This window comes from Lepidochelys kempii, chromosome 1 (genome assembly GCF_965140265.1).
Source record: "Lepidochelys kempii isolate rLepKem1 chromosome 1, rLepKem1.hap2, whole genome shotgun sequence".
Classification (NCBI taxonomy): Eukaryota; Metazoa; Chordata; order Testudines; family Cheloniidae; genus Lepidochelys; species Lepidochelys kempii.
In genome coordinates this window covers 300,908,636-300,922,475 of record NC_133256.1, presented here as the reverse complement: position 1 = coordinate 300,922,475, position 13,840 = coordinate 300,908,636, and the positions used below count along the sequence as shown (strand labels likewise).

General features: G+C 38.4%; 1 protein-coding gene across 6 annotated transcripts in view; it reads left to right on the top strand.

Annotated features, from left to right (window-relative positions):
- Positions 1-13,840, top strand: part of DOCK4 (dedicator of cytokinesis 4) — a 434,135-nt gene that overhangs the window by 224,813 nt on the left and 195,482 nt on the right. For all 6 annotated transcript variants that reach the window (XR_012156797.1, XM_073328104.1, XM_073328103.1 and 3 more), the window contains one exon: positions 1,296-1,384. Coding sequence is in view for 5 of the 6 variants with exons in the window: in XM_073328104.1 (XP_073184205.1) it covers positions 1,296-1,384 (89 nt within the window). In the remaining variant the exon portion in view is untranslated. The remainder of the gene's footprint in view (positions 1-1,295; positions 1,385-13,840) is intronic.

Sequence of the window (13,840 nt, the reverse complement as noted above, 5' to 3'; positions counted from 1 at the left end):
TACAAAACTGCAATAGCAAAAAATGTAAATTATTAACAATGCCATAAGTGCAGGGGACTGGAAAACCAAAACATCTCACTCAAAATCTAATTATTTTAAATGCATGGGTTTATTAAATGGCAGATGAAATTTTGGCTGATAGTAGATAGAAAGAAAGTTCAATTTCCTGGATGCGGTGACACAGAACATAGAATTCCCTGCTGACCTTGGGCTCGATAAGTTAAGAAATATTTTGTGGGATGATCTATTCTAAGAGTATAAACTGAGATACACTAGTCAGACACTTAACGGATTCCTCTTCCAGTGTAGTTTAGTACTTGAGTCTTCAAGACACTTCAGTCTCTAAAAAGCAGCCCTTCACCTGTCTCTTATTCCCCACTGTGCTGAATTAGAACTGCTGGAAGCAGTGCTTCTGATGGCAATTTAGTATGACGGTGAACAGGTGGCTGACTTTTATTTTACTTTAATTTTCTGTCAGTCTAGATTAAAGTGCTCTCTGTTGGATACAATGCTGTTAAAGGTATTGGTTGGACAGTTGAATTTCACTTTCAAAGTCTGTGGTTGGTAAAAATAAATGTGGCGTTAGTACTTCAGTTAGATAAAACAGAACAAATTTGATACTGAGACTAACTTCAGTCTAAATGACCAGAAAAAGTTCTGTGGAATATTTCTCAAATAATGGTCAGATTATGGAATTCAAAATTTTTAATTAAAGCAAATGAAAATGCTATATTTTAAAGTTGCGGCAAGACGCTTTTGCACCTACAGCATTGTTTAATCTATTCAAATGGCTTTCTCCTATAGGCAGCCTCCTATCCCTGTGAAACTAAGAACATAATTTCCTTTGCCCTTTAGTTAAACATAATCTCTACTAGATGTCCTGTTTCTGCTGAGCTCTTGAATGGTCACGTTAGGGAGGTTTCACTGTAATTTAGAGCTGAAGAAGACATTAATACACATGAGTAATTCAGCAGGAGCTGAATTACTGAGTGCCACCAAGGACACCCTTCCACTCAAATTTCCCAGGCAAAGCAAGCATTCCTACAGTGACATCCTCAACCAAAGCATCTGAGTGCTGCCATGACACTGCTCCCTGTTGTGGCAAGCTGTTTCACTGGGCATCATGTCAAAACCCACATTGTGCCACCAATATGACCTGCTGATTTAGATAAATTTCAAGATGCTAGTTGGTGAGCAGAAGAGGATTTATTTGGAGAGGCCAGTTAAGTTTGTTACAGTGGGTCTGACAACTGTGAGCTCTCATTTCAGATTTAAGAATGTTACCATTTTCATAGGTGCAACACAGAGAGTGACTGGTATCAGATCCATGAAAACATCATCAAAAAGCTAAACGTTCGTTACAACCTGACAGGCTCCAATGCTGGTGAGTGTATGTTGCAAAATGTTCTATTGCATTATTTTAGTTACTTTTTAAAGTTTTACAAATAAAACGTTTTCTTTTTGAAGGGTTTATGACTGTTGTTTTCCACTCACGAAAAAGGAATGCTATTGCTACTGTTGTTGTATTGGTTAAAAACTTGAGGGGTTCCACAGCAGTTGCACATCCTGCCTTTCATCTGCAACTTAAAAACCTAAAAGCACATCACTGAATTCCCTTACAGAAGCAACTGATTAAGAACTTTCATTTTGAAGGGGTGCCAAGTTGCTGTGAAACCTTGATTACAGTCAAGTCTCTAGATTCAAGTATAAGGCTAAATCTTCAGCTGGTGTGAGCTGGTGTTTGGTATCCAACTGGAAGTGCTGCCTGGTCAATAATACTGCTGATCTTGAATTATAAATAGAAAACTGATCATGTTGTTGACATGATGTATCAGAATCTCTAGGCAAGGCAAAGTGGGAGGCCACCACACTGTTCGCAGAACCTCTTGCTGAGTAGGTGAGGGACATACATTTTGTTGGCATCTAAAGCATTTGATATGCCTCCATAGCCAGCATCCATAGCTGTCATAGAATCACAGACTCATAGAATCATAGGCTTTAAAGTCAGAAGGGACCATGATGATTGACTAGTCTGACCTCCTCCACAATGCATCATGAGAATGGATAAAGTAGGAAGAGCAATAAGCAATGTTAAGGGACAGAGACAGCTGGCCTAGTAGCCTTGTAATACTGCTCTGTATCGCCCGACAGGAGACTCTGGGATTTACATGCTTCCTGGAATTGGCAATTTTTTTTTAACCACTATACTCCAGGAAAGCAATCAAACCTCTTCTAGCTGGAAAGAGAGGGTAAGTCTATACTGCAATTAAAAACCTGCACCATGCCCGTGCCAGCTAACTCATGCTTCCACGACTCAGGCTGCGGGGCTTTTTCATTGCTGTGTAGACTTCTAGGCTCGAGCTGGAGCCCACACTCTGGGACCTTCCCACCTTGCAGCATAGGCCAGCTGTGGGTGTCTAATTGTAGCGTAGACAAACCCATAGAAGTATACGACAGTGACTTGGGGTTTGTCTACACAGTGGGGTCATGCACTCTACAGGCATGTGATTTGTAAAGCACATGAATGTGATGCACTTTAATTGATCCATGTAGTCCCTGCTGGTGCACACTAAAGGTTCCCTACTGCGCTTTAACAAGTACAGTGCTACTTTTAAGTGCTGTAGGGAACGTTTAGTGCGTACCAGCAGGGTCTATATGGACCAATTAATCCACAGCACATTGGTGCGCTTTAGGAATCACACCCCTATAGAATGCACTACCCCACTGTTCAGATGAGCCCTTAGTTTTTGCTTTCAAATCCTATTTCTTCCATGTTGGTCCTGAAAACACATTCTTTGAAATTTAACTGCAGAAGAAACTCAGGTGAGAATCAATTTTCAATTTAATGTTATGTTTCAGTGCAATCTTGTATCATTTGAAGTTGTAAACCCATAAATTTAGTATATTAAGTAGGCCTGTACAATTCAGTTAACTTGATTTGTGAACGTGAAACTTGTATTGAAAAGTTACATGAAACGTGGTCTTCAGCGAGGTGTGAGGGGAAAAAAGCTCTAATGCTCCATTTCATTTTTAAATATTCAAATTAATTGAATTTAAGGGACACTAATTAAGGCTCTATAATTTAATGTGAAGCCTGGCTAGGATAGCCGTAGCTTGTCATTTAAATTTTTTTGCAAAAAAATGCATTATGATGCAAAAAGAATACTTGTTTGTGAATTCAGTGTGTATAATAAGAAACCTACTTTCTGGGTTCCTCAGATACCGAGCATCACCCCTCTATGGAGGTGGAAGGAAAAAATAGTACCACTAAAGTATTTTGCACTGATACTGGACAATTTGTATTTAGGATGGTGGGCTAGAATTTGGCATTTGGAATGCAATACGCCCTGTAGGACAAATGTTCTTTTAGATGTATAGGGAAAAACATTCTGAAAACAAGAAAGGAATGTTTACTGTTGATGCAAATGTGAATGCCTGCTACTTGGCAGTCAAACTCTCCAGGAAGATTTTATTCTCCAAACAGAATTGCCTGGGTATATTCCTGTGGTAAACCCTTCTGATTGTTCATGCGTTTGATATTGTGATTTGTGGTCTCCCTGTATGTGTCTGGACAGAGTCCACTTTAAATACTGGAGTTTGTTCAGCTGCCGATAAAAGTAAAAGTAATTTACTTTTTCTCAGTTTCATTTGTGCGTGAGCAGCAATTTACATTTCACAACAGAGCCTGCTAACAGAGTAGGAAAGGAATAGCTATTACAGCTAATGCAGAAATTACTAGCACCACCTATTGGAATAAACTGTTGAACTGAAGTTGAAGTTACTCTGAGTTTTGAATATACAAATTAATTTAGAAGAACCCAGGTATCTTGCTCTTTGTTTGAAGTATTTGATTTAAAAATGTTCACAAATATGTGACACATTTCGACCATTAAAAATAATAACCATGATATCATGATCCGTAAGCCACTGGAAAAAAATGACACTCGGAAAATTGTAAGCAGTGTAGTTGTAGCCGTGTTGGTCCCAGGATATTAGAGAGACAAAGTGGGTGAGGTAATATCTTTTATTGGGCCAACTTCTGTTGCTGAGAGAGACAAGCTTTTGAGCCACACAGAACTCTTCTTCAGGTCTGGAAACGGTACTTCTAGAGTCAGAGGCGATGTGTTGTGGGGAGAGGGCACATGCGGGGTCATGTGCATCTTCCCCCCCCCCCCACCAGATTTGCTGCTTGGCTTGTACTGTGCATGCTCACACGGACTGAGGATGCTCAGTAACACTGCTGAAGCCCATTAACACTTCTGCAAAAGGGAGGGTTAGTGGATTACAGATTGTTGTAATAAGCCATAAATCCAGTGTGACTGTTCAGTCCATCATTTTTAGTGTTTAGCAATGTTATGAATTTAAGCTCCCAGGCTCATCTTTTGGAAGTTTTATGCAGGTTTTCTTTGAGGATGAGTACTGATAGGTCAGATATAAAATGATTGTTTTGTGAAAAGTGTTCACATACAGGTGTTTAGGGTGTTTTTGTCTTTTATCATTTTCCTGTGTGAGTTCATTCAAAAGCATAGTGATTGTCTGGTTTCACCCACATAGTTGTTATTGGGGCATTTAGTGCACTGGATGAGGTACACCACATCACATGTTGTGATAGGCATGTGTAGGATTCATGGATCTTGAAAGGGGTGTTGTAGAGGGTGTTGATCATTGTAGCAGTGGAGATAAGTCTGCAGGTTTTGCATCTGCTGTTCTGGCAGGATCTGGTGCCACTTTAAGTTAGTGTGTCCTGGTCTGTGGGGAGCTTGCTTCTGATGATGAGCTTGGAGAGGTTTGGGGTTCTTCGAAGGCCAAAAGTGGAGGTTCAGGAAAGATCTCTCTCAGCAAGGGGTCCCCATCAAGTTTGGGTTGTGATTGATGTTGCTCCGTATGTGTCCGTGTGGGGTGGTAGGTGAGAACTAGGGGTGTGCAGTCTGAGAGGGTTTTTATTTCTGTATTGAAGCGAATTCTCTCAGGATATGTGGGTGGCCCGTTCCATGATGTGGTCTATTTCTCTAGTTGAATGTCCTTGTTTGGTGAAGGTGGTTTTAAGTGTATTAAGGTGTATATCCCGGACTTCCTCCTCAGAGCATATTCTGCAGTAGCTGAGTGCCCGACTGCTTTCTTGGTGTGTTTTGGGGTCATTACTGGATCTATGAATGTAGGTGTGGTGACAAAGGCACTCTATCACCTGTGGGTGAATGCTTTTCCCAAAGCAATCGCTAGGTATCTGACCTAGCCAGTCCTCATCCTCAAAGGAAACCTGCACAACACTTTCAGAAAATGAGCCTGAGAGCTTAAATTCATAACTCTGCTAGACACTAAAAATCATGGACTGAACAGAGGTACTGGATTGATGGCTGCTTATAACAATCTGTAGCCCACTAACCACCCCTTTTAGTCCTGTGACTGCAGAGGTGTTAACGGGCCACTCGACTTTGAATGGTCCCTTACAATTGTGCTAACCACTTATGCTAAACAATCTGTTCCACCTTGCATTTTGCTGTGATGTTGGGACTACCTTTCCCAGACCCGAACAAGAGCTCCGTGTGGCTCAGAAGCTTATCCCTCTCATCAACAGAAGTTGGTCCAATAAAAGATATTACTGCACACACTTGTCACTTAGAAAATTGACATTTGTCTTTAAGTTCTTAACGGGTTGTGAGTGACTCCTAATGTAGAGGGAATGCATATTGTTATCAAGCCTGACATTTCTGTGGGCTATATGAAAATATTTATTGTTCTACAGAGCTGTCTTGGTTTTGTTCTGTTCTGTTGGCTGTTCATACTTGCCTGCATTTTAAAAATATAAACCTTAAAACCATGTATTTTTGCCTAAGATACATTAATTTGAAATCCCAGGAAAGATGCAGGAGCAATGGTTGATGGGATACCTTTCAGCAGCCCATTTGAATCTGTGGAAGAAGCTATTTAAAAATATATAATTCATGATTAATTTAAATAATTCCTCTTGATGTTAAACAGATGGAAGATCTGATATGTTTACATTTTAATCAGTGAGAAAACTCATAGACATAAAATTAATATAAGCAGTAAACAGTTAATTTCAGTTTCTAAACAGGTGGTATGCTTCTGAATAGGTTTGGATAAATTCACAGTTTACAAAAGGTGGTTTGTTTTAATAAAAGTGGGTTGCTGTAAATATTGATATTAACATGAGATATGAGTCTTAATATTGTTTGTTTCAGTTCCTTATCTGAAAAGCTACATTGGCATTATTTGGTAATCACTGAATCACTCACTAAGCAATAGGACATAACAAACGGTGCTCTTCTGGTGGTTATTGAATACCTTGGGTAGTGGTATCATTTGAGACACAAGGCTGATGGCAGAGTGATTTTTAACCATCTGAGATCCACTGTAGTCCTCAGCATATGTGCTTCATGCAAAGCTTTCACTCTAATAACAAAATATAGATCACTTTTGAAATGATAAATCAGATCCAACCTTTTACTGGATATTATTGACATGAGTATGACATTAGTGCAAGCCAAACAGTCAGCTCCTTTTGTATTCAGAATCAAAAGTTTGGGCTGTTTTACAGTATACCACAAATATCCCTTCAAATGTAGCACCTTGAAAGTGAGATGTGGGAAGTTACAGCATTGTCTCTTTGCTTATTAGATTTTGGTTAAAATAATGGCTTAAGTATTCTCAGTGTCTTTTAAAGCTTTGAATTATCATAATATTTGCAGGGGGGGAATTGTCTGTACCAGTCCTATTTAATAAAATATTACGTAATTTGTTCATTTTAGATTACATTTCCAATATTATGAGTTGAGTCAGTAACTACACCTGTAGTTAAGATTGCCTCACATTTTATTTTAAATCTGTTTTCAGTTGCTTATAACTTTGCCATACTTTAACCATTCATACTGAAATGTTCCAAGCTTGATCTCTCTGCTTCAGTCTCAGAAAAGTGAAAATGGTTCAAGGCTAGTGCAAAATGGATAATTTTGGCAAACAATTTCTTTGAAGCGCTCTTGTGATTCCATGTTTTGGGACAAGAATTTGAAATTGGGCAGGGAGATAGTTCTGGAATCACAGAAGTGCCTTTTGCTTTCCCTGTGAAATTGGACAACTTTATAAGCCTCTGAAAATCACCCTCTGCACATATTCATATAACCTGTGAAAGGGATGCTGCTAAAATCTCCATGGAATATGCCCCAGCCCCAAAGAGTTTCCTGCATGTCCACACCACTGAGCACGTTCTCTGTTCCTAGTGGGTAGGTAGAGCTAGAATTCTGGATGGGTACATGTTGCAGTAGCCGCAGACATTGCCTACTTTGGCCTAAGGGAAGGTGCACTGCGTTGAGAGACCACCATAAGTTCCAGTCTCAACTGTTCCACTGACTGGTGGTAATTCTATGCACTTCACAGCCCTTATTGAATGAGGTCTCATACCCCTACTGTAGGAAGCAACCAAATATCTTTCAACATTTACCTACGGTCTCTAATATGGGAAATCTCATCAACATAGCCCCATTGCCTTTCAGAATGATTTTGCCAAATCTGAGTGCTTGGCTTTGCTTTCTGTTACTATTAGACCACACCCACTTCCACAACCTTCCTGATTCCCATATTCCTCTGCTGTCTAGCAAAACAGTTAAGTACTCTATGAGCAAGAGGTGTTGTGTCCCATTTTAGTAGGTGATCTGCTTAGTGAACAAGTCTGTTACTGCTGCCAGTTACTCTTTTAGCTCAAGTGGTAGAAGTCTGCATACTCCTGAGTTCCAGCCTGCTGATCACCCATTTGCACGGATCAGTATGTCTCCACATGATGTCATTTGTTTTTCAGTTTCCTATTTAAAAAATTGAGGGAATTACACACAAAAACCTGTTAAAACAACATGAAGGATGCACAGTCAATTATTCAAACTTTAGGTAATGCCAGAATGAAAACAACAAGGAGTCCTTGTGGCACCTTGGAGACTAACAAATTTTGTGGGCCCACGAAAGTTTATGCCCAAATAAATTCGTTAGTCTCTAAGGTGCCACAAGGACTCCTCATTGTTTTTGCTGAGACAGACTAACACGGCTCTGAAACCTGTCACCAGAATGAAAGTTACGTTTGTATATATTTTGATGCTAATGGGCATTAGGTGCCCAACTCCCCTTGACTTTTAATGGGAAATTATTATAATGCATGCACACAAGGATATGAGCAACCAGAATTCTGGCATTTCCTAACTTTGAGTCCTTGACTTTGCAACCATAATGTTCCTTTAATGCATTTTATTTATTCTGTTATATAGTTGTGGCATTGGTGTGCACGGTGATTTACAGGCACATAAAACAATGGGCCAGATTAATCTCTAGGGTATCTTCTTTGCTAGTGAAATTACACATGGGATTAATTTGGCCCAGTGATTTTGCCTCAAGGATCTTAAAATCTCAGTGGGATTGATTACAATGAAAATGATAATGCCAGGGTGGGTTGGAGAGGCACAGGATGATGAATGATAGAACATCAGGGAACAGAGGAAAGGGAGTATGATGATCATGATGGTTTCTTCTGGCATTAAAGACTATGAGATTATGAGTACTGCTTCTGAGGAGCCAGAGTATCTGAATGAGGAATAGAAGCTGTTCTTTCTAGTAGCCATGTTAATACCAAAAGTACAGTTGTGAATACATTGTCTACTGTACTATGCTGTATGACCATCTTATTACAAGTTATGCATACAGCCAACTGAAATAACTGCAGGTACATTTTACAATTAAACAAGTTGACAAAAGAGGTGTTTTCATATTTTATTTCAGACCAGTTCTGCTAATAATTGCACGAGTGAAAAATTCAGTAGATGGCATACTCCTATTCAGTGTGCAAAGCCGTAATGCTCTTGCTCTGATCTGAAAATCTAGTCATATTATGCAGCTACATAAAAAGAGCCTGTTCCACTTGAATCAAGGCGACTACTCATGTGAATAAGGATTGCAGGATCAGGCCCTTATGTAAGCTGCAGCACCGATAGTGTGTAGGATTATTGTGAATACCAAGGAACCGCAGTTCTTCCAGGCATTATAACTCACTCAGGATCCTTATCCTTACAATGCCCTAGGATAATGGTATCCCTGATCATAGTTCAGCCCTGCAAAGAAGCATTTATATGGCCCCAATCATGTGTCTTATACATCTCTGTACACCTTTGAGGAAAAACAGATTTACTATTTAAAGATATGATCCAATGTGTGCTTAGTGGACAAAGGAGACTCATAACTTTGAATATAATAGGACAATCAGAAAATTGTCAACTTGAAAAATGGTAGGGTCATGATTTTGCATCACAATACAATTTATCCTATTTGTTTACTCAGATATATTGTATATTATATTCCAGTCTCATGAAGTAATGTGGCTAAGATGTAATTATTCATGTGTCCCAGAAGACCATTAGCAGGTTTGGATAATATAATTATATGAATTTTCAGTGCGCAAGATATTGGGGGGCATGAACTTGTTACAGATAACAGGAAGGTTTGGTAACTGAAGCCTGCATGATTGATGATCAGCTCTGTTTTGAGAAACTCATGATGGGGGGGGGGGCGCGGATAGGGGTGAAAGAGAGAGTTGGACATGTAATTCAAGCAAGAATGAGATAATTTTAAGTGGAGTATTCAGTAGCTGTACAATCATAGTAAATTGTGAATTTTTATTTCGTTCACATTAACTAATGAAATTAATTCCTCTGTGGTTGCTTAGCAGCCAGGAAAAAGCTTTTTTGAAGAGCTTGCCAATATGTTCAGATAGATTTGCTGACACCTCATGGAAAATATTGTTGTTTCATTACTGTATGTGACATATAATACATATTCTGTAGCTTCAGTCTTTTCCTTCCAAAAGCTAGCATGACAAGATCTGAATCCCCCTCACTACCACCACCACCAGATTTTGATGTCTTATACTTATCAAAAGAAGAGAAAAACCTGCATTTGAATCTTCCTCTTTCTTGTTCAGCATCATTATTTATTTAAGTGCTGATGCTGAACAAAGCAACGAGACTGCTTTCCTTTGTGCAAAAACAGTTGTCTGTTGCATCTCCAGCTGAAGTCTGAACTGCACCTTAACAACCAACTTATAGTCGTTTTGTAAACAATAGAAGGTATAGTCAGAATCAGGGGAATGCTTTTTGTAGTAGTTGTCTGATGAAAGGAAAGGAAAAAATGCTTGAAAATTCTGTTTTTTAATTACTGATACGTATATTACTGGATTTCCACTCATTAACCATATAAGAAAACATACACAGTGCTAGGTCCACAGCCTTGCTGTCAGTGCAAATGTGGACAGAAAGCTGGAATAAGTTTTTCCCTTAATCCAAAAACCCCTTTCAGCCTCTTTACTTTCTACATAACACTTTGCCTTGCCACCTTTTCAAAGCGAACTGGCAGTTTTTCTGTCTTCAAAAACTCAGTTATTCTCCTCATCTGAAAAGAGAGAAATCCAGATCAAAACCAGAATTTGACTTGTTACATACTAAATATAAATGTCAAATTTTGCCACTGCTTTTGTATTTACCCCTTAGAACAGACACTGCCAATTCCTTGATTGGTTTATTTCGATAAGCCTGAAGGTTGGTGTTCCTCATAAATTTTCATCCTGGTTTCTTTCCAAAGGAGAGGAGGATCTTCTGTCCTTGCTCCCTCATGTCACAGGCCAGGATGGAGTAGTAGCTGAATGTTTTGTTTTGTTTTTCATCCCGTTTTCCTGTCTGTGGGGAGGGAAATGGGAGGAAAGTAAGGTTAGAGTTTCATGGACAAATCATCATTGAGTTTTGGTGTGGTAGCCATAGTGTACTATCTCTGTAGGGCCCTTTGTTTTCAGTTTTTGTTTTTAATTTTCCCCAGGAATTCATCAGTGTTTATTACCACCACAACAAAAACAGGTGAAAATCAGTGCAAAAAACTATTAATAATTTTTCTGAGTAAATAATGGGGTTTATTTTGGTGGACAGAAATATGGGGGAAGGAAAAGTGTTCAGTAGATTAATGCTTTGAATTTTGTTCATGAGCGTGGTTTGCTGCAGAACTAAAGTAAAACTCGAAACACAGTGCTACCTCTGAGCTTAAGAAAACAATATATCTCTAATCCCCAAATAAAACTTTTCATTTGAATAAAAAGTTTACTGTTGTAGACTTAGAACTATTAGCCTATAAAGATTTACATGTAATAATTGGACCATACCATTTTCAGTGCATACACTCTACTTCATCTTCTTCTCCTGTTTTTGTTTTTAAAAACTTTTGAATACTTCCTTGTGTTCTGAAATGTATTCTGATACAGATTTTTGTTTTCTTCCCATTTTAGTGTATCAAATCTTTAAACCATTATCTGCTAACAGCTTGAAATGTGTATGTGATGGGGGTGAGATTCATCAGTACGTTCAGAATTGCACGCACTTCAGAGCTTGTGAGCGAGCCTGTTTGTTTATTGTGTGTATCTTCTAGACTAATACATAGCCTTACAGGCAGCTTTGCGTATACACACAGACTAATGTATTATAATACATGTATCTCATGCAATGTATTGTATTTTCCTAAGAAAGTAAGTTATTTTTATACATTTGAATGATTCAAAAGTAGGGTGAAAATAAAAAAAGAAAAACTCTGAGTAATACTTTTTGTAAAACATGGGAAATCTTCGGTAAAAATCGGTTTAAACAGAAAACAAAGGGGCTTAGCTATCTGGTAGTAATACCTAACATAGTGCTAATGCAACACAGGTAACAGAATGGAGATCAAAGCTCCTGCTCTGCACTGGCCCTGTGGCTGCTGTCAGCAATCAACATGCTGAGCAAATTGCCTAACATCTGAGTTCAGGCCCTAAAGATAGGGGGCAAGTAGTTACTTTACTTTCAGTTATGCTATTCATGGAGTAAGTACTACTCAATATGGGTAATGGTGGAACAATCCAGCACTAAGTAATTAAAGAAACCCAGTTGTACCAATTGCCATGGAAGGGTTAATTATCGGAAAGTATTTTGGTTGTAATCCATTTCCTGCATTAAAAGTAGCAGATGGTTTCTGCCCAGATTTGAAACAAAACATCTTTGAAGGAAAGCAGGAGCTTTATGAGGAAACCATATCTATCCACGTGCTCGGTCTTACGTGATGTACCAATGAAGATTACAAAATTAATATTTATCTATGTTTACTAACAGAAAAATTTGATTTACTTCCTGCCGAGTCTTAAATCATATACAGTTTTGCTACTTTTTATTTTCTGTTGTGTTTTGCCTTTTTATGTTATCGTTTCTTTATCCACTCAACCCCATTTCTTCAGTTTTAACTTGCATAGCTACTTGGGTAAGGCCGCTGTAAATATACTTTATAGAACATTAACATGATTTTTCAGATCATTTTAGGAGTTTGCCTGAAGTTACAAACGTGAAGCGTCTAGTAAATCTGGAAAATGAGACTACACTTTACCTAAGTTTTAAATATTTGTATAATAATTGTAAAGTAACACACACAGTTATTACAGTACTATCAAAGTATTAGACAATAGTATGTTTCAGATGATAGAACACTAGCCTCTTGTCAAGAAAGTTGAGTCTCATACCAAGACTTAGTATCAGCATTTGATTAAAAACCCTCTCTTCAGTGCTAGGTAAGGTGGGCAGAGCTGTTGCAGATGTTACTCTCTGTATGAGGCTTGAAACCAGACTCGCTTAAAGAGCAAGGGAGAAACTCTCTAATGCATTCACTAACTTTTCTCTTTCCTAATAAAACAGTCACTGATACACAAGGGCCTAAGTAACCTGCTACTGATCAAGTAATAGCTGCCTCATTTTACTACAGAATCACTGCACAACCAGCGAACTTGTTGAATTGTAAAATGGCTTCAGATACAGTTAATATAAAAGATGTGCAAAACAAAGCCAAATTCTGGCCATAACTAAAGGTGATTTTAATATAGAAGAATAACACAATTTTTAATTCCAATTTATAAATATTGATTTTTTCCCCCTCTAACAGTAACACCTTCACCTTGGGGTGAGAATATACCATATTGTACTTTTTTCCTGCCTAAAAACATTTGATGTTTTCAATTCATTAATAAACAGTTGCATGTTATCAGCTTTTAAAAAATTGATATGCACCATGATGAAAGGAAGGATGATTCCATCACCAAAGCACTGGCCTGGGCTGTGGGAAACCCAGATTCACTTACTTTTCTGCCAGAAGCTTCATGTTTGATCCCGGACAAGGCACTTAATGTGTCTCTGCCTCAGTTCCCCATTTGTAAAATGGGGATAATAGCACTTCCCTACCTACAGGGATGGTGTGAGAATAAGTATACTGAAGATTGTGAGGCATTCAAACGCTGTGGTGACAGAGGCCATATAATGACCTAAAATAGCTAGATAAAGAGAAACAGAAATAGAATAGATTTGATTTGACATTTTTCAACATACAGTTTAAATCTGTTTAATGCTTTCATTTATCAATGTGAAATAACTCATCAAGTTCTGAGGTAGACTATTACTTTCATATCTCTCCCTTACACAGACTAAATCCATCTGCATGCAGAAGACAGAAATAGATTGCCTAGGATCAGACAGGAAAGGTTCAACAGTGTGTAGATGCCAACTTTGATGCTCTAATAAAAGCCCCTTAAAATTCCTATGCTCTTGATGCAATATTTTTGCTCTTGAGAGATAAGAGTAGGGCGCAAACATACACAGTCAATTTTTCACTTGCTAATGCCAAGAGGAAGAAAATCAATTTAAATCCAATACAGATTAAATTACCGGTGGTGAAGATTATAAACTTAACTAGCTACTTTATAACTGGCCTCTGTCAAAGGGATTTCACAGAAATAGTC